The sequence below is a fragment of the Epargyreus clarus genome, unplaced genomic scaffold (assembly GCF_041222505.1).
Source record: "Epargyreus clarus isolate Ecla_fem2 unplaced genomic scaffold, WU_Ecla_fem_2.2 ptg000006l, whole genome shotgun sequence".
Classification (NCBI taxonomy): domain Eukaryota; kingdom Metazoa; phylum Arthropoda; class Insecta; order Lepidoptera; family Hesperiidae; genus Epargyreus; species Epargyreus clarus.
This window is the reverse complement of record NW_027332214.1, coordinates 6,535,347-6,557,838: the sequence shown is the minus strand read 5'-3', so window position 1 is coordinate 6,557,838 and position 22,492 is coordinate 6,535,347. Positions and strand designations below refer to the sequence as shown.

Sequence of the window (22,492 nt, the reverse complement as noted above, 5' to 3'; positions counted from 1 at the left end):
TTACTATAACTTACGATCTAGTCTTATTTTATGATGGGAACATATATTAAGATTAATAATAGAACTGACGGAAGGGAGAGTTAAGGGTAGTAGAGGACTAAACTCTTTGGCTAAACTCTCTTAAAAGATCCCCTAGGAAGAGAGTCTGCTAGTGGTTAAGGGCCGAAGCCTTCCAAATCTACTCCAAACCTACTCTCAAATCTAAATTTGTGTATTTAATGCATCTGTTACCTTTCTATAGTCGTCAACCCACTATTGTATACAGGTTTAATCTTAGAGTGGGTTAGAGGAGTTTAGACAATTCAGGTACCTATATCACTGTTAAAAATTCTCTACCGGTGAGGTTTTCTCACGATGTTTTGTTTGATAGCAAGTGATGATTAATTTCTATACGTACTCATTTAGATACTTAACTTTTTTAATGCAAATTTTATGTTTTCGTCCATGAATAGTTTTATGTTAAGTATTGTGATTTTTATGTAAAGGAAAAATATGAAGAATCAATTAAGTATGAAGGTTTTAATTACGTATCTGTAGGTATAGAATTAAAATCATATTTAGTACTTTATTTGTATCAACGCCATCTGTTATAAATACCCTGAACTAATTCGTTCTCTACATAACATGCAACGCAGCTGACATAAGTTTGTAAAACTTCCGAACAATATAGATAGATGGCAGTGCTAAATATTGCACGGCTATCATTTTTTATTAGTGGAAAGAGGTGTTTATTAATTGTACACGTTAATCATTATGTTTTATTAAAGTAAAAAACCATAATACAAGAAATTAAGACTCATTTATAACTGTAATCAGTCGTATATTAGAGTAACAGCTTCCACCTTCCTACACGAACTCAGTACCCTTACCATGAGTTTTTACGTTTTGAAAATATGATTGTTTTGGTATTTGTTTACGTATTGGCCCATACAATTTCCAAGTTCTGATACAATCCGCTAGGGGTGCTCATATTTGTCAAAACGTAAAAACTCATGGTAAGGGTGTAGGTACGAATTATTTCACAAATATTATTGGATCGCACGTTGCTCATATTTTTGAGGAATAATAAATATCGTTTGGTAGATTATCAGATAAATATGATTTATTCTCCGCTGCGAGTGAGGTTCGGTAGCCATTAGGATTCACGTTTTCTTCGGCTATTGCTGATTTTTTTCTGGAAGGAACATACATTATTTTATATTAATATATTTTTTATTTGTGGACGAAAAACAATTGACCTCTTACCTGATTCAGAGCAAAATACGCAATATAAAGAAGTAGGTATATTCAAGTGGATCTACATAGATAAGTAAAGATTACTCACTCCTAACAAGAAAATGTACCCAGTTTTGAGAATTGAAATAGTTGCGTAAAAAAGTTTTGCCACGTCTCCGTGCTAAAGTGTCCCTAAAATATTTGAAATAACTATTTATTTATTATGTAAATTATGCAGTATTAGTTATTTATTGGTAAATTTTCTCTAAAAATGTTTTTATTTGTCAAAAATTCAAAAAAAGAACTTATTAATAAGCCGTTTGTGGCTTCATTCAATTTCAAGGCGGCGAAGTATCTTTACTAATCTATGTGGATCTATAAAAAGTTATTTTCTTTCATCCCGTAGTTACTATCTATCTATCTATCTATCTATGTATATGTAAAAGACGGAGTTACCAATGAGAAGTCATTGATGGGTAAATTTGCCCCAAATTTACCTTCCCTAAATTTACTGCCTCAGGCTCTAGCCTGCTCAGTCACCAATTCTTTGGGCGATCGAGGTGTCAAGCTCTCATCAATAGAAATATATAGTCCTCAATAGAAAACTTATACTTAGTGTATTGTTTCCATACAGTTCAGTCTCATTAACTTACCTTGGTTTAAGACAGATCGTAAGTAGGTTATTAATCGGAGCTTCAGCAACAAGCCAAATCGCTAAGGCAGCAACACATCCCCAAAAAATGACTCCTGCCGTAGAATTCAACTGGAATTAAAATACGTAATTAGATAATTTAAATTCAATTACGATTCAGTACCCTTACTAGGAGTTTTTACGTTTCGACAAATATGACTGTTTTGGTATTTGTTTACGTATTAGCACATATGATTTCCTAGTTCTGACACAATCCGCTAGGGGCGCTGATTGGAATTTGTATGGGCAAATACGTAAACAAATACCAAAACAGTCATATTTGTCGAAACATTAAAACTCCTGGTAAGGGTACAGATGATAAATTAAATTCAGTTGAATTTAAATTATCTAATTACGTCGTTATATTAGCAAAAAGCTATGTACAATTTGATGCAAGTAATATTATCTGAACATTACTGGATATACCTTTGTTTTTTTTTGGTTGGTACTAATTAGGTAGGTATAGGTACCTATTATACTAAAATATTAGGTTTAAAACAGTGGTAATTTTTAATGTCTTACAATCGAATTTACAAAGTAGATTTTTGATGGCGATGTATGGATTTCTTATGTCAATTGTATATTTTTTAAATGAAAGAAAACATCTGAAATAATTTGAAAATATCGGTTAAAAGTGAGAAACATAATCTCACCAGAATAAGGTAGTCGGTATGTTGTGGACTCCTGGTGATCTGAACGTTCCTTGTGATGATGAGAGCGTGTGTGAGGTACAGGCCATAGGCGAGCCGGCTTAGAGGTACCCACGGGTACCAACTTAAGAAATTCTTCACTATTGCTGAAAACAAGAAAATTATAGAATAAAAATAAAATCATAATGATAAGGCAATAATAAAAAAAAGTGTGTGTGTGTCAGCTACGACGCACGATTGGAGTTTACTCCTTACGAATGATAATTATGATATATATCGAATAGAAAAAAGGGTAGGTAAATGAACGCATCTGCTAAAATGATAAGAGAAACAAACATATATCTGTAATTATTCGGATTATTTATATTACTTCAATAATGCGTATTACATAAAGTATGTTACAAAATAATATAAAATAGCGCCATCTAGTGGCAAGTTTTATAAATTGTAAGTTTGCAAGTTTATCAATCTATGTATTTTGGTTCCAAATATTATAATGGTAACTTAATATAATTGTTTATATTAAAGTAAATTTTAATATAATATAATTATTTATATTTAAAACAATGTTAAACGTTTTATAACTTAAAACTTAATAATTATAATTTCTTTGCCATCTATAAAATATCCTTGTTGTAATTTACGGATGAAATTTATATGAGACTCAATAAACATGTTATTATATGTAATTTGGATTGTTTCTGAATGTTTTATAATTCTAGAATTCATTTAAAACGTATTGCTAATTTTATATAACTTATTTTGAACATAATTCATTAGCAATAATTCTGTAATAAATATTAAATAATACTGTTTTGATTTTGCCCGTTTATCGTTGATAGATGGTGCTGATCAATAATGCATCTATTTTTATAAGTTAAATTAATATATCAGTAACTTACAAAAGCCTCTTTATGTTAAAAACTTATTTTGCTAATATTATATCTTATTCAATTGCTTACTGATTTTATATGTTACTCTTCTTTAAAAACGTTCATAAAAGATTGTTAATCATATTATGGCGCCAATGTTCATATTTTTCACAGTGTTTATAAATGATCAAACCTATAACTTAATTTATGCAAAAATGTAAACAAATTAGTTAATGACGTTTTAATGTTTTATATATTGCTAATTATTTTTATTGTAATAATTACTTTCATATGGGATTTGAACTTACTGTATTTTAAATTAATAAAAGCACTCTTGATTCATATTTTGGTTACCGTTACGCCTCAACTTTTCGTGTTACACTTGATTTTACTCCTCATAAAATTTCCGTACCGGGCCTTATAACTCAAATCGTTTCTTAAGGAGTAAACTCCAAAAAACCTTTTTATTTTTACACCCATGTTGTGAGACAGACAGGCAGACAGACAGACAGTGTGATCCGTCGAGGTTTCCGAGCTCAATTCGCGGCTCGAGACAGATATACATATATATTATTGTATTCAAATTTTTCTTTTAGTTGATTGGTTATGTTTAGGTTTGTGTGTGCGTGCTCACCACCCTATCGAGATAGGATTGGGTCGATGTGAGTACCAGTTAGGTTTTTTTTTATAATATAGGAATAGCAGGCGAGCATGCAGTCCACCTGATGGTAAGTAGCTACTGCCGTTTGCTACATGGACATCTGTAATCAACCCCAAATAAGATTAGACTTCTACGTAAGGTCGGCCACAGACGCGCTGCTAGCCCTAAGGACTAAGCTAAGAAGCGTCGGAAAAGTATATCTCCCTGACCACACCCTTTTAATCGGAACACAGCAACGTTTGTTGTTATTAGGCAGACATAACATGCTTATCCCTGACAAATAAGTTGAAACGCCTCAATATAATTTCTAATTAGTAAAAACTAAAAATACTCACGAACTTTGCCTAAAGAACAACAGAACACCAGTATAGCAAGACTTAAAGTCCACACTGGTCTGTTGAGAGCAGCGTATATAGCATCTACCACCAGGCCGTAACTAGTCCACACCAGCGCTGGGCCTGAGAGCATCACAAACAGCATCACAACTATACTGATAGTGGCACCGAATACTGACCATTTCTGAAAATAAAACAAATTTTTACTATCTAATTTATATTAATAACTAGCTGACCCGGCAAACTTTGTACCGCCTCAAAATCTGTTTATCAAATATATTGTATATAAAATATAGCCTATGTTACTCGTGGATAACGTAGCTTTCGAATGGTGAAAGAATTTTTAAAATCGGTCCAGTAGTTTTTGAGCCTATTCATTACAATCAAACAAACAAACAAAGTTTTCCTCTTTGTAATATTATTATAGATTACTCAATAAATAAATAAAAAGGTAGTTGTCAGTGTGTATATTTAATACATTAAATAGAAATTACATTACTATCAATGATTATCATTTGCCCATCTAAAACGACAAACAATAACAAATCCAAATTTTTCCTACTTGTTAGGGACTTAATAATTAAGCCTTTTTATTTTTCATTTAAGGACTTTGTCACTGTGGGTACTTAAACAGCAAGGCTTTGTTATGGAATTTGGAATACTTGATTTTGGAAAAAGGAAATGTGACTGTGACGCGACATTCACGCTCAGATATTTTATACTGAAAATATTAATGGGATAATAAACCTTTCACTTGTAAAATACTGCAACAACAAACTAATAAAAAAAAACAAAAAATAATACTAAGTAAGTGTGTGCGATTAGTTTAGATTTTCCTAACACACAGTACGAGTATGTTTAATATTGATTAAATATATTGATAATTGAAAATTTAAGAGATCTTTCCTGTTTAAATCTCATGCCTATAAGTGCAAGTATAACGAATTTATGAAACGGGGAAAACGCACTGAAACCTTTCGTGTAGTATACAATACTGCGTGAGTTGCTAAAATTTGGGAATGCATACATTTGATTAAATCCATTTAAATATCTTACCCGTGATATACTTTTCAAGTCTCCAGAAATACTTCTAGTAGTAAAGTAGTAACCACAGAAGAATCCAATTAGATACGACGCGTACCGATTGTGGCTCTTTATGTAGGATATGTGGAACTGTGTCTGATTTCTTGGATTTGTTAGAAATCTGCAAAATTTAAAGACCAACGGTCAAATTTGAGACCTAGTGAAGATAGCGCGCAAATGAAAAATTGCTTATCAAATGCATATTGCTGAAATTCGGACAATCTTATATTGGGGTAGGCATGTATATTTCAACTTTATAATATTGTTCCCATTAAGCACTACAATTGGTTTAATTTTTAATTTTATTTTCTTTTTTATCTTCTTTAATTTTCTTATTTTTTTCATATACATAGCTTAGCTATGCCAAGAAAATAAGTACGTGTGGTACATGATAATCTTTTGGTTAAATATTTTATACGCATTATTAATAACCATGAATTTGACCTCAGTTTTATTTTACTTTCATTAACATTGAATCCTTCTCTTTCTGAGAGAAGACCTGTTCCCAGCAATGACACCGTAATGGGTTGTTGATGATGATGATGAAGATTGAATATTATGTAAACTGAGTAGTAAAATAGTATCATAAATATTCATAAACAAATAAAGTCATGAAAAGTAACTATGTAACGATTGCAAATTAACTTTTATGAACTATTCTATGCAAATTGTGTTTACCGCTAATAAATTACACCAATAATGAAAGCATTAAGTGACCTAACCGATTTGCTGGCATAATCAATAATTAGTTATCGTTGAAATATTAATTGAAGCCATTACAACAATGGAAAATTGTTTTTCCCACAAAGAATCAATGAATGAATGGAAGATTACAAGAAAATTAGTTGCAGTTAAATACGAAGTATTCGAGAAAAATGTTTCATCATCTTTATCAACCCACTGACAGAGTAAAGGAGCCTCTGGTCCTGTGGGCCCCGAATGTCTTCAAGTTTCCTTGTAGTGATTTATAAAAACTTATAAAATGAGATTTGAATTTGATTGATGATTTTGAAGGTGGTAGAACCCTTTCTGGTTCGACTTCGGCGGCACCACCGCCACCCCTATTTCTACCTAATAACAGCAGTGTTAGGCGCTGCTGTGTTCCGGTTTGAAGGGTGTGGTAAGGGAGATAGACTTTTCTGAAGCGTTCCAGCTTAATCCTCAGGGGTAGCGGCGCATCTGTGGCCGACCTCAGGTAAGAATATGTAATCCTATCTGGGGTTGATGACAGATGTCCATGGTCGGCAGTAGCCACTTACCATCAGGTGGACTGCATGCTCGTCTGCTACTCTTATATTATAAAAAAAAAGAGTTAGATTAGTGTTAGATTATAAAAAAAATCATCTTCTTAGTCTGGGGGCCTCATCTAACTTTCCGCGCCGGGCCTCTCATAAGCTTAGTCCGCCACTGTATCTATATATTTTAATACTATTGGCCTTAAACCTTAACACAACTTTGAGAACTTTTTTACAGGACTCTTAAGCATGTACTCGTATTATAATTGCCTTCACTTTATTATATATTCGCTGATAAAGGAATGTAATTAAGATAAATCTTGAACTTTGATAAATAAAACCAAGTCGATTAGTTATAAGCAGTCTAGGAGGCCGAAATTTATACCACTGAAACTTTCGGTGCTTTCCAAAAACTGTTAGCTTTGAGAAAAACTTTTAAAGATAGAAATGTGAAAACTGGTATTTGAGGACCGACCGACTTTGAGGACTGACCACTAATGACTGCTTAATTATACTTATTTAGCTTACGTAATTAACTCAGTCAATCTTTTACACACAGTACATAACATATTTTCTGTACTGTAATCAACCCCAGGTAGGTATAAATATTCCTACCTGAGGTCGGCCACAGATGCACCGCTACTCGTGAGGACTAAGTTTACTCTTCAGTTTCCACAAGGGTCCTACGCAAAGTTGATATTTAATGAAATGATACATTTAGTCGGTTAATCTTATGTTCACTAAAATAGTTATTTTTATTTACTTCCCTAATTATAATTAATATCGAACTGTAAAAATATTTAAATAAAACACTTATAAATATTCATTTTCGTATTTATTTCAACCTTAAAAAAACATAAACAATTTATTTTGTTCAGCAAAATACAGCTAAACGACATAAAATGTTTTTTTTTTTTAAATATATAAAATAAAATATGAAGCGAAAGATGTTAAATTATTTTTGCACGTATAGTATCTACTTTTGACGTGCTAGTGTACCTACTCGTATACCTACTTTTGACACTTTGCGATGTTACTCTAATTATGACGCTATGGGTGTTAACTGACTCATGAACGCGTTGGTGTTATATATACCTATTTTTGAAATCTTAATCTGTTAATCCACTATTGAAGCTGACTGTACATACTTTCTAAACTGAGTCAAAAATCAATAGAAAAATGAAAATACTTACTCATACGTAAACAGTTGTATGGCCGGCAATTTGTACACATAATTAATAACTCCAGGGACGATGATCGCAGCTATTGTTACGATTGTGATACAAACAGATCCGAATCCAGGAAGTTTCTTGTAGATGCAGTACAAAAGAATGGTGATTACGAAAAAATGGAAGTCGCAGGGTATGTACCAGCTTATGACGAAGCACTGGAACAACAATGTTAATAATTATCGCGGAAGATTACGATTAATGATGATATGCACGATGATCCAGGGTTATGACCTCTTAACACGATTTGCTTAATCGAGTAGATGTTAATCGTTTAATCAGTCAATAATAATTGTACACGATTCTAAACTTACTGTAATTTTTCTATTTCTACCTAATAACAGCTGAAGTTGGAGAACCCTTTCTGGTTCGTCTTCGGCGGCACCACCACCACACCTATTTCTGTATATTAATAGTAGTGTTAAGCGCTGTTGTGTTCTGGTTTGAAAAGTGTGGTGAAGAAGACATACTTTTTCCGAGATGTTGTGGCTTAGATCTGGGGTAGCGGCACATCGGTGGCCGAACTCAGGTAGGAACCTAAAGAGGTCCTAACATAATCCTATCTGGGGTTGATTACAGTTGTCCATGGGCGGCTATAGCCACTATTAAATTCATCTAAATCTATCAATGTTTAGGTCTCGAGTATTGGATTAGGTTTTGAGTGAAGTGCAAGCTATCCACAGCCATTGTCATAACTTCGTTAAGGGAGTCTAAAGGCAGAGGGCCGAAAAAAGATTCTCTAAATTTTCTCTCATCTTATGTTATGGTGAGAATGGGAGGAGGAGGGTCAAAATAAATATCATCAGCTATTCAGTGGAAATTCGCAAAAAAAGAAAAAAGTCCTCCTGTTAGAATAATGGGATCCTGATCCCCTGTACCCTTTCATATAGATACACACGTTAAGTTATCTATCTATTTATCTAAATTCATCAACATCTACTTACCATATTATTAGAATTGACATAGTTACTGAGCATCAGGAGACTAAGCCACCAGTTCTCAAGGCAAGGTTCGGTCTCACCAGCCACTGTCCTGTTCCACAAAGGTCCACTCCCTGTGTACGGGAATACGCCAACTATGAAAAATATTATCGCTGCGTATGCTACCACTAATCTGAAAAGTAATATATTATTTAATACACAATATTCAGTGTCTCAAGGTGGTAGAACCCTGTGTGGTTGGACTCCGGCTCCACCACCGATTCATCTATTACTGCCATATAATAGCAGTGTTAAGTGCTGGTGTGTTCTGATTTGAGGAGGTAAGGGAGATATACTTGTTTGAGGTAATCCAGCTTAGTCCTCTGAGGTAGCATAGCCTGACCTGTGGCTGACCTCAGGTAGGATTCTAATCTTATCTTGAATTGATTACAGACATCCTTGGGCGGCAGTAGTCTCTTAGCGTCAGGTGGACTGCATGCTCGTCTGCTACTCCTATGTTATAAAAAAATATTTTTTTGAAGCATTCACGCTTAGTCCTTAAGGGTAGCGTAGCATCTGTAGTCGACCATAGGTCGACCATCTAATCTTATTATTGGTTGATTAGAGATTTCATGGACGGCAGAAGCCTGTTAGTATGGAGTGCACTGCATGCTTGTCTACTATTCCCACATTATAAAATATATCTACATTTTTATTCGCCTGAGTCAGATGGTAATGTTTTCCGAGGGCATGCATCTACGTACGTCTCATTCTTAGGCCCGAGTGCAATTGAACATGGTATTTGTTCTCTATATCCGACTCCGGAGGGTAATGTTTGTCTATGGTATGTTTAAAAAGGCTTCACGGATTTTAACTTCTTAAGTGGCGTTGCATACGTCCAAATTGTGTGAGAAAATATAATGTACCCTTACCTGACATATCTTTTAAGGAATATAATAAAGATATTGGGAATCCGTTTAAGCTTCACGATTCCTTTCGCTGCTAAGAATCCAGAAAGGAAGAAGAAAGCATCCACAACGATGTCGTCGTGAAGAAATATCATTCCTATTATTGTCATTGCATCCTGTAAAAAATATTCTCGGTGACCATAGGAAGCTGTTGTGTATGTCTTTTACATAATCAGTAAATTATTTATTCAGAAATTGGTATGCATATGGACGTATCTGTGGCTATAGTACCCGCACTAAAACCTCCCTGGTGGCCGCCCTCAGCGCTTGGTGGAGAACTCCGGGATCTCCAATGGAGCACAACCGGAGTCCTCCGAGCGCGGTGCCCCGGTCGGGGTCAGCCCTGAGGGGAGCACTTTACGCTCCTCCCGCACACCTGGTGTTTACGACGGCATGCGACCACACATGCCGCCGTTCTTCCCGGGGTTGCTCTCCGGACGGTTCGAGCTCCCACTCTTGCCGCCGGCAACCCCGGAAGTCCCCTTTTAGTCGCCTCTTACGACAGGCAGGGCATACCGTAGCCCTATTCTAGTCCCGGAACTACAGGGACAGGGAATAGTACCCAACTACATTAAAAGTAAAAGCAACTTTAAGTCAGTCGGCAAATGGATGAATTATAGTGCTACAGAACGAGCTACATAATACACATATGAAGCTCGTGTGCCTTACGTAACAAGTGCATATATATGGGGCGCATTCGTCTCATTTGTACACACCCTAAGGATGTTTTTTTTGTCGCGCATGTGGTTCGACTCCGGCGGCACCACCGCCACACCTATTTCTGCCTAATAACAGCAGTGTTAGGCGCTGCTGTGTTCCGGTTTGAAAGGTGTGGTAAGGGAGACATACTTTTCCGAGGCGTTCCAGCTTAGTCCTCAGGGGTAGCGGCGCATCTGTGGCAGACCTCAGGTGGGAATATCTAATCCTATCTGGAATTGATTACAGATGTCCATGGGCGGCAGTAGCCACTTATCATCAGGTGGACAGCATGCTCGTCTGCTACTCTTATATCATAAAAAAATCACATCCACATTATTTATCTGTATGTGTATATATGGATGTAATCTGTGTGCGTGTAACGAACGGATACTAGTGCCAAAAATACGCGCGACAGGAAAATGGCCCTAGCCCCCCCCACCTTGCTATACCAATTTGTATGTGCAACTTCAAACCTTACCAGTTATGGAGGGAGATCGTTACCCTTAGTATAAGTTTTTGTATTTGTTTACGTATTTGCCCATACGTTTCCAATCAGCGCCCCTAGCGAACTGTATCAGAACTGATTGGAAATGTATGGAAAATACGTAAACAAATACAAAAATAATCATTTTTGTAAAAACGTAAAACCTCATACTAAGGGAACTGTGCCCGAACAGTGGGTCATAAAAAGGATTGCAGTCAATTGTCATTATTTCATTAATGTATTTCTTTGCATCAAAATTTTAGAATTATTTCTATTATCTATTTCTATTATCTATTATTAAGGTAGAATAAGAGACGATGTAATTTATAAATTAAGATCATTTTATGTACCTTATCCTTATGCAAATAAAGAAATTGAATTGAATTTTTCTATGTTTTGAGTACCTTGTCCACATTATATCCATTGGATACAGGGCCCCCACTAAACATCCCATACTGATGTCCTATCACAATCACACACATCGATAGAAACCGCACCCCATACAGCACTTCCACGCCATCTTTCTGAACTTTACATAAACTGTTAAAGTTCTCTCGAAGGCAGCACGCTTGGATGATCTCACGACCTACAAATAAAATAAATTTATTACTATAATGGCTAAATACACTCCTTTGCAAAAAAAACGGGCGGGTTTGATTTTTTAACATTATTGGTAATAATTTAGTTCTTCAGAGGTTTTAATAGCCAAACTATGTTACTGGCACTTAATAAAGAGTCTGGGTATGAAAAAAAGTTCATTCCAAATTCAAAACTTTTGTTTTTTAAATTATTAATCCCTTTTTCATTTTGTGACACTTTTCGCGGGTTTGCGGTTAAAAGGTTATCAAGCAACTAAAAGTAACTTTTCGTTATTTTTAGTACAACAATTTATGTTTATCGCATAATTCTGCCTTATTGTGACTTAAAACAGATATCTTTGTGTCTATCGTAATGGCAGAAAAAGCAATGAGAGCTAGTAAAATTATAGCGCTGCTGGAAGAGGGGTGTAGCCAATGTTACGTCTCACAGCGGTTAAACGTGAGTCGTTCAACCGTACAAAGAACCTGGACTCGATACCAAGAGACAGGTTCCGTTCAGAGAAGGCAAGGTTCTGGGAGAAAACGTTGCACACAGCCGCGAGACGATCGCTTTTTAGTGACTCAGGCGCTGAGGAACCGCAAATGCAGTTACATAGACCTCAAAAGAAACCTTGAAGAGGTACGAGGAGCACAAGTTAGCCTATGGACTGTGAGGAGAAGACTTTTAGCTGCTGATATACGTAGTCGACGACCAGCGCGGGCCCCCAAGTTACTCCGTGAGCACCGGATTGCGCGGTTGAGGTTCGCTAGAAATTGCCTATCTTGGACACCAGGTAACTGGAGTAGCGTACTCTTCTCCGATGAGGCTCGAATTTGTCTGCATGGTGAGGACCGACGTCGGCGAGTGTTACGAAGACCAGGGGAACGCTATGCCGATGTGTGTTTTGAAGAAATCACCCCTTATGGTGGAGGGTCCGTTATGTTTTGGGCGGGCGTAACTTCCAACTATCGTACCGAGATAGTATTCATAGAAAATGGCTCACTAAATGCGCATAGGTACATAACAGAAATCCTTTCTCAAAATGCACAACCCGCACTGACTGTAATTGGTGAAGATGCCATTTACATGGACGATAATGCTCGGGCCCACCGTTCTGGCGACGTAGATGCTTATATGCAAGAGGTCGGTATTCGTCGTTTGGATTGGCCAGCGCGGAGCCCCGACCTTAACCCCATTGAGCATGTTTGGGACCTCCTAAAAAGGCGAGTACGATCTGTCCAACCACCTCCACAAAACATCAGAGAGCTTAAACGTGTAATCTCGACTGAGTGGGAACACATTCCACAGGACACCATCAAAAGCCTGGTGGGAAGCATGCCAAGACGATTACATGCCGTAATCGCTGCAAGAGGAGGTCATACTCGTTATTAATTTTTATTTTTTAATGTCTCTTTTATTAAAATACCATAAAAATACTCGTAGTCTTAATTTCATTATACCCATAAAAATGTCCATTTTAACACGGCTCTCTGTTTACATTGACTAAAACACCGATACCAGGATAAAAGTGTTAAAAAACTAGATTCTCATTGATAATAAGAAATTTCTAGTCATCCAAGCTAATGACATACTAAAAATATAATAATATTTACCCATAGAAAAGCTAAGGTAAAGTGTGTGTGTAAGGTGCCCGTTTTTTTTGCAAAGGAGTTTATAATTGATAAAGAAACAAAAATATTGACTCCTTAAAACTGATGAATTATACTATTATCTTTATTTTCTCGATGACAGATCGACGCCCATGTAATTTTGTGTTGTTTACGTTAAAATCTCCCACATATAATACTGTACTTCATGGACAGGTAGTGATGTGCTACACGTAATGATTACTATAGGAGCTATAACGATAAACGTAACACAATAACAGACCCGGTTTTTTTTACAAATGTAAGAAACTAAACTACTGCCGGATACTTTTGTACAAATTTCGAGACCTCATCTTATAAATAGCTCTAATGGCTCTCTTCTGCAATACAAAGATTTGATCTATGCCGGCTGATTTACCCCAGAGCAATATCCCATAGGACCTAACACTATGAAAATACGCAAAATATATAAGCTCACCAATATCAACGTCAGTAAATTGTCTTATTTATCTTACGGCGTAAGCTTTGTTGTATTTGTCTTTGTTAAAAATACATATAATTAATATATGCGATCGATATCATTTCTTATTTGGTCACAACACTACAAATAATTGTTAGCGAGAAAATAAAGAAATGGAATAGTATAACAAGGGAAACTTTCCTTTTCAGTTCACTGTCGAAGTATAGTTGAAAAGACTGTATAGTTATGTTACTCACTACCTCATTATGTTACTCAATTTATACGAATCCAATGACCCCATATGTTAAAATCTGTCAAGCTGTTTAGGCTGCAAAGCATGGCAAATAATAAGAAATTTATTTATTTATTTATTTAAAATTTATTGCATCACCTCTAAAAAGAAATGTACAAAAGGGCAAACATAATGCCTGATGGCATTCTCTACCAGTCAACCCTGGGTGGATGTAGAGAATTTGCAGCAGGTGTTAGAAAGCAACAAAAAAAAATAAAAAAATATATATATACTTTCAAAATACATTACCCTCGGAAGTCGGATAAAGATAACAAATACCATGTTCAATTACACTCCACTGAGTTGGTTTCTTATTTTTGGACGTAATTTTTTAAAGATATTACTAATTCTACTCACTAATTGATGATTCACGTGTTTCCTTATGTTCTTTGCTATTTAAATATGTACATATCAAAACTATTAAAAATAGACTTCCCATTGTGCCTCTGTAAGCAAAAGAAAGAATAGAAATTAACAATTGTGTTGGTGTTTTTTTTTATAATATAGAAAGAAAGAAAGAAAAATAAACATTTATTTATATAGGAGTAGCAGAGGAGCATGCATTCCACCTGATAGTAAGTGGCTGGTCATAGACATCTGTAATCAATCTCAGATAGGATTAGATATTCCTATGTGAGGCCGGCCACTGATACACCGCTACCCCTGAGGAATAAGCTGGAAGAACTAGGAAAAGTATGTCTCTGTTACCACACCCTTCACACCAGAACACAACAGCGGCTAACACTACTGTTATTAGGCAGATATATGTGGGGCGGTGGTGCCGTTGAACTCGAGCCTCAAAGGGTTCTACCACCTTCAAAGTGTAGGTACTAGGGTTGTAGAGAATATAAGCATCAGCATCAGCATCAGCTGATTATCAGCTTATTTATTAATATCAGCATCAGCACCCGCATCCGCAACAAAAGATGCTGATAATTAATGCTGATATTCGAGTCGTAACGTGTTCGTTGAAGGCGGAATCTAGCATAAGTCACCTGGACTTTCAGCTAATCACAGACTGTTAACATACACAAGTTGTCACTTGTTCCCTCATTTGATTGTTTCGTCAACGTAATTTGGTCAGACGTGACTTTCGATCATAGTTCAATCAATTAATAAAATAATTAAGAATTCAATTCATAATGCCTCCTCCAATTAAAAGTTGGTGAACAAAGATACTGCATAGTGTAGTATTTGTCAAAGGACTATTCTCGTAAGGGACTCACTAATCGTTAAAAGTTAAAGCATCCAGAAGAATATACCTTTTATTAAGTACTGAGATCGAAAACCAACAATCTGCTACTAAACTCCAAGAATGTGTAAGGGAAGTATTCACTACTTCCCTTTGCACGCGTATCACGCAAAAACTACTGCGAAAAATTGTGACCGACACGACAACTCACGTACTTATGTTTATCGTGATAAAACGATTTGATTGAAAAAAATTGAATTGTTAGCTCACAAGTTAAAACTTTTCTCTGAAATTTAATTTAATTTTATGTTAATATTATTTAATTTAACTTTTTTTGTATAATTTGATATCTTTTTTCATGCTGTCTTTGCCTATAATTATTATAGCACTTATCTTGGACTTTTGTGTATTGTTTAATTTAAAATGTAAAGGTGTAATGAATGTTGGCAACCTTTAAAAAAAATAAAAAAAAAGTTGGGATTAATAAAGGGCTTTTCTTGGAAAATTGTCAGTTTGGAAGTTTTGTTTTAATATTTTTAAATATCAGCATCAGCATCAGCATCTGCTGATATAGTAAAAACCTGCATCAGCAACATCCCTGGTAGGTACTATACTTTAATATTATTCGCTCTAAACTTACAACTAATGTCTACTTATCACATTGTTATATCAATAAATGAAAATAAATTTGTTCGTATTAAACCTTAACGTGAAGCAAATGTCTATATTTAACTTTACTAGGTTTTTTATTTTCCTTTTTATTTACGAAGATGGTAAAACCCTTTGTAGTTCGACTCCGGCGGCACCACCGCCATACCTATTTCTGCCTTATAACAGCAGCGTTAAGGGCTGCTGTGTTCTGATTTGAAGGGTGTGGTAAGGGAGACATACTTTTACGAGTCGTTCCAGCTTAGTCCTCAGGGGTAGCGGCGCATCTGTGGCCAACCTCAGGTAGGAATATCTAATCCTATCTGGGGTTGATTACAGATGTTCATGGGCGGCAGTAAACACTTACCATCAGGTGGACTGCATGCTCGTCTGCTACTCCTATATTATAATAAATATAGTTCAAAAAACTAAAAAACACGCTTTTATGATAAAATCAAAATTATTTTCTACTTTTTATTTGATTTTATCATAAAAGCGTGTTTTTTAGTTTTTTTGAACTATATTTATTTTATTAATCTTTAGTATTTGTTGTTATAGCGACCATCATTATGCATCGTCTGTAAAAAAATCAAGTGTCTATCTATTACGGTTTAAGAGATAAAGCCCTGTGACTCACGAACAGACAGCGGAGGGTTTCGTTTTATCCTTTGAGTACGGAATCCTAAAAATCATTCTACAATATGGCATTATAGATATGTTTCAGTACATTTGAGTTATAGGGAAGTAACATTATTATTTTCCAAAGCTAAAAATCAATCTAAAAATCAAACTTTGCCTGAACGCTCCATAAGGCGCTTTCTCTCGCCTCGAAAATCGTTAATCCTGAGGATATTGATAAGGACAATGGTACAAAATTATTAAAATCGTGTATTGTCATCGGTTTTTGATAATTCTTCAAAATTTTGAATTAAACTGAACGTTCAAAGTGGATAGAAATCGGGCTCAAAGATTCCGTTACTGTTACGTACATACATACATACAAACGTACAACCCAAGCTAATAAAAGCGTGTTAAAAAGGAAAGGTATTTTTAATTCTTATGAAATTGTGCTGCAGAAGAAGTATTAAAGTGTAACACTACGTTGTCACCGCCCCGCTGATAGATGGCGCTGTTTGCATTTAAAGGAATCTAAGCAGATGATGGCGACACTGCACTGCTAATGGATTTTCAGTATGAATTCGGACGAAAAAATATTGTACAAAAATGTTGTCAGAAAAATATTGTCTGGTAATTTTATAAAATAAATTTTAAAAAAAGCTGGTCACGAACTAAAATTCGTTATTCACTTATATTTTACAAAAATGTATCAGTTGAGAATGAAGCATAATGTACAAATATCCTATAAATCTTAAAATATAAATAAATATATATAATGTCGGAAATTATACAATTTTGTAGGCGAAAAAGGTGAAAAATATATATCAAAAAGCCAACGACACGCAGTGTTCCCAGGCGGTCACCCATCCAAGTACTGACTGCGCCCGATGTTGCTTAACTTCGGTGATCGGACGAGAACCGGTGTATTCAACGTGGTATGGACGTTGGCAACCTGTACTGCGAATTTCTGGTATACATTGTTTAACAGTAAATAAAAAAAAATCACCATGAACATAATTTACAATACATATAATTTAAAATAAAACTAGTGGTCGCCCAGAGGCCAAAATTCAACCATAATTATTTAAAAATTATTATCATAATTAACATATTGAACAAAACAGCCATATACAAAAAGTATACATGAGTACGCTTTTTTTGTGTTATTGTATGTGTGTAATATTTGCATCCATGTCGGTTGTATATAATGTTAATGTATTTTCGTGATAAAGTATAATAATGTCTGTTAAAATATAGGATCGTGAAATACTTTAAATAATAAAATCTTATTTTCATAGCTCAGACACATTTTTATTTCTTCAAATATTTGACAAGAAGAAGTAATTCAGAAAACATTACCAAAGAGATTAGTAACCTATAACAATACTTTTTGGATCACCATAGATTACTATTATTTTCTACTTAAACGAAGATTATAATATTTACTTATTTACAACAATGTCAATGTGTCATTTTCCTTAATGTTAAGGTAGCCACATTTTATAAGAAAAAAATATTTACATAGTCTGTGAATTGTATGTGTCTATGTCAAATACGTGGTAGTGTGTGTATTGATTTTATTTATTGATTTAATGTACTATCTATGCATTATTTTAAAATAATATTAGCCTTCTGCTCTTTTTCTCTATATAAACTGGAAGTGTGGCAAGTATCATATTCATTCGTTCGCGTAATTTTTCGTAAAAAGGGGTACAAAGGCTTTGCTTCACTTAATAATATAAAGATAAAATATATTAGGAATTTATATGAATAGGAGTAAGATTGATCTGATAAACTTACATAAAACCATAAAATAGTCCATTATACTGCCTAGACTCATCCACCTTTTGGCACTCCTCGGTGACAGAGATCCTTGCCCGCAGACCGGCTGCTCCGACATAGCTTCGTGCCAGCAAGATCTCTAGCAGTCTGACTACAGAGGTAGAAGAGCAACTGACAGGGACGCAAGCACCCCATGTTACTCTGTTCAATGGTCGTTTAAATTTGGAGGGAGACTGGGGGGAAAAATATATGAATAAATATAGACAATACATAGAGTTCCTTCTTTCTAAGCTACAACACACAATGATCGAGTATACAAACAGTCAACTTCATTTTTTTCTTCTTCATGTTTAACTTCACATTGTAGTTCGATCGACTTCGATGGCACTACCGTTACACTAACTTCAACTTCTTAGTTCTGTGTTCTGGTTTGAAGGAGCGTGGTAAAGGAGACATACTTGTCCGAGGCGTTCCAACTTAGTCCTGAGAGCTAGCAACGCATCTGTGGCCGACGACAGGTAGGAATCGCATCTTATATGGTCGAATACAGACAGTGATAGCCTAGTGGTTAAGAATCGGCCTCTCGATCGAGGAGTCCGAGATTCAAATCCCAGGCGCGTACATCTGATTTTTCAAAGTTATGTGCGTATTAAAAATTATTTATCACTTGCTAAACGGTGAAGGAAAACATCGTGAGGAAACCTGCATACCTGAGAGATTTATAAAAAAAAATCTCAAAGGTATGTGAAGTCTACCAATACGCACTTGGCCAGCGCGGTGGACTATGGCCTAATCCATCTTATTATGAAAGGAGACCCGTGCCCAGCAGTGGAACAGTAATGATGATGATGATGGTTGAATACAGACGATCATGGGCAGCAGCAGTAGTAGCCTTTTACCATTATGTGGACGGCATACATGTGCTACTTCAATATTAGAAAATAATGGATTATTCATCACAAATTCGATAAGCCCCATATTATGAAAAAAACTTTAATTATGAATCTTTCTTCACAAATTCAATAAGCCTGGTACATAGTCTACGGTTAGTCTTACAGGCTCATGTTTGTAAATAATGTCAATGCTTTATGTCATGCTTTAATGTCAATGTTAATTTAAATCTTTGTTACTTTATAGAACCGTTTACCTCTATATAGTTCAAAGCAGATCCATGTGGATTGTAGGGATCCTGGTGTCGTTTCACTGGCTTCTTATCATGTCGTTCCAGCACTATCTCAGCTAAGCAATACTGGGTTCGAAGATCTGGGTGCGTGTCATGCCAGGGGGCACTTAGACATTCGTCGAAATTGCCCAGGTGGTACCGGTTGCCGAAGAGGATGCCTTCTGGCTCGGATGATGTGGAGTCCCATTCTAACGATTGTTAAGGGTTGTGATATATTTTTTTTATAATATAGGAGTAGCAGACGAGCATGCAGTCCACCTGATGGTAAGTGGCTACTGCCACCCATGGACATCTGTAATCAACCCCAGATAGGATTAGATATTTCTACCTGAAGTCGGCCACATATGCGCCGCTACCCCTGAGGACTAAGCTGGAACGCCTCGGAAAAGTATGTCTTCCTTACCACACCCTTCAAACCGGAACACAGCAGCGCCTAACACTGCTGTTATTAGGTAGAAATAGGTGTGGCGGTGGTGCCGCCGGAGTCGAACCACAAAGGGTTCTACCACCTTCCAAATGTGATAGTGTTTCGATGAAAACATAATATTGATTATATATGGAATCAATAACATTTAAATATTGTGATTATTTCTTAACAGATAAGAGTTAAAATAAAATATTTTGGGCTGTTAAACCGAGGTATACCACGGAATAGAAATTTCATAGACTTGTTTCTAATTTCAATTTTTGTAGTTGTTTTTATCAATAAGCACGTTTTGCTTCGGATTTGACTAATTTGATACTCAATTAATATCGAAATCATTTCCCGAGGTACTGCTTTGTACTGCATTACCTAATTATATAATATCAAAGATGACCTATCTATGTACTTTCCTAATTTCTTCTATGGGACAATTAAGGAGAGAAAATGAAGTTCAGCCAGGTATGGATGTAATATTGAACAAGTATTGTATATTATTATGTACATATTTTAATAAAGCATCTTTCTGTCTCTAAATTGTGTAAAAGTCTTTTATTATTTAATAATCGGAATTTGGAAACGTGATTTTTAGTTGTGAAACGCTATTCCGATGTATGTAAGTCGAAATTAGGTTATATGGGCACATTAATCCGCAGCATAACCGCAAAATACTATACAGGGTGTTTAAAGTTTTCATCGGTTTTTAAGAACATTTCTATTGTTTGTATCAGTAATTCGCTTTATCCTAATTAATGAAGAATTAACATTGTTATACGATTTTAATGGATATTTAAATAAGAACTTGAACATTTCACGAAGTTTTCATTTGATTAAATTATTCAAAATTAAATAATTATATAAACCTCATGACGGTATTTCATATTATTATTATTTATGGTGTACGATAATAAACCTTAGTAAAGTAGGTACACGAAGAAGAATGTCGAAAATTGTATTGCAGATACACGAATTGACTGCAGTTTTAAAACAAATACATAATATACATTAGTAAAATTAACCAATCAAGAAACTATACTATAAAAATGTTTTATTTCGGCAGCGTCCCTTTAATCATAGCTAAGAATACTTTTGATAAAGCTACTCTTTAACTAATAAAAAAAAATTAAATCGAAATTGAAACTAAATTCAATAAATAACATTTATTTTTATACACCATGTAGCAGTCGTTCTATCTCTTTCACTCCCTTATTTTGTATACTCGGAATTAGGAAACAAATACATCGGAATAAGGATTTTTACATCGGAATTAGGGTTTTCTGACTTGGTTCATATTTATTTAAAATACACATTTAAATCAATATTAATCGTAAAATGTCCAGTCTATTTCAAGAGTACAGATAATAAAGATTCTAATAAAATTATCTACTTCTTTATTAAGCCGTAGCAAATGCTTAATATCTGACGCTCTTTCTAGTTTTGGTGAAAACACCGCGGAAATAGGTGACTTTACCTTAGTAATGAATCGATCACTTTTTATTTTATGCAAAAATATTAATTATTTTTTACGCAATCCGTCAATAAGTTAACGAAAAATTTAGTAGCCATTTTCTAAAAAAAACATTTTTCGCGGGTGAGTAACAGTAGACAAGTTGTCCATGTCAAAGTGAATGGAAGTGTTAAACCCATAGATATATTACGTCAGTAGGATAATATATCTATGGTTAAACCAAAACAGTTTCTTTGTTGAATACACATGTCAAAACATATTTCATTTATCGATGCTTTAAGTTTGATTTTTTAAGTTCATTAACAAATGTAATTCGTACTTACCCCATACAGCCCATAAAGTAGAGTTCTGTAGATTGTAGAGTAATCGTAGCGTCTGATCCAAACAAGGTTGTTCATCCTGCGTCCAGTTTTGATGTTTCAACGCAAAAATCACGTCATCCAAATATATAACACTGTCATCTCTCATCAAATCTTTGGTAGAGTTCAGCTTATCGTTTTTGATGGTAGAGTCAGCTTGATTTTGGGACACAGTTGTGATTTCTACATCTTTGGTCGGCGCTACGACGTAGCATTTTGATTTAGTTAAAACAGCGAAAACAACATAAACTAAAGTAAAGAATTTCATGTTATCGTCAACCGACGCCCGTTGTCTACAAACTGAAGAGTAGTTCTTACTGTGTTTTGTTATAAGAGGATAAATTGCATAATTGTACACGCAATTAGCCTTCGGTAATTATAAAGACTATTGTTATAAGTAATGCGTCGTAAACAAAGTAGTGGAATGGTTTATTGATTTCGATATTAAGCTTTTTAATGATTATGTTGTCAGGTTTTCTGTTTAATGTTCTGTGAGGAGTCATCGGTTTGGTACGCAGAGGGTTTATGATTCAATTCTGGGTGAGACAAACTAAATTTCGATTGATATTTCTGATATTGAGCTTGTGGTTTGTGTTCTCGTGGTGTGTGTCTGTGTATATGTGTGTATATAATCTCTCACTCTCTGTACTCTTTGTGTGTGTTCACTAGCGTAGCGAAAAAATTATAAGTCTATGGTGTTCACTCTGTGTTTGTTTATCTCATCTATGACATAGAGAATCCTGTGCTTAAGATGATATGTGGATATAAGAGGGCAAAAAACGTCGCAATCACCTAAGAGCCGATTTAAATGTAAATTAAATATATCCTTACTAATATTATA

At 35.0% G+C, this 22,492-nt stretch overlaps 1 protein-coding gene and 1 non-coding gene across 2 annotated transcripts; both read right to left on the bottom strand.

Moving 5' to 3' along the window:
• Positions 1–744: 744 nt before the first annotated feature.
• On the bottom strand, positions 745–21,947 carry LOC140742557 (nose resistant to fluoxetine protein 6-like). The gene is made up of 12 exons (XM_073073460.1): positions 21,616–21,947; positions 19,368–19,591; positions 18,239–18,453; positions 11,447–11,636; positions 9,824–9,975; positions 8,916–9,084; positions 7,936–8,129; positions 5,481–5,628; positions 4,425–4,608; positions 2,560–2,702; positions 1,869–1,978; positions 745–1,174 (listed from the first exon to the last, which is right to left on the bottom strand). The coding sequence occupies exons 1-12, from the start codon at positions 21,917–21,919 to the stop codon at positions 1,048–1,050; spliced, it is 2,160 nt and encodes a 719-aa protein (XP_072929561.1). The 5' UTR covers positions 21,920–21,947; the 3' UTR covers positions 745–1,047.
• On the bottom strand, positions 17,269–17,387 carry LOC140743023 (5S ribosomal RNA). Its single transcript, XR_012102336.1, has one exon. It is a non-coding gene; the product is annotated as a 5S ribosomal RNA (ribosomal RNA).
• Positions 21,948–22,492: the final 545 nt, after the last annotated feature.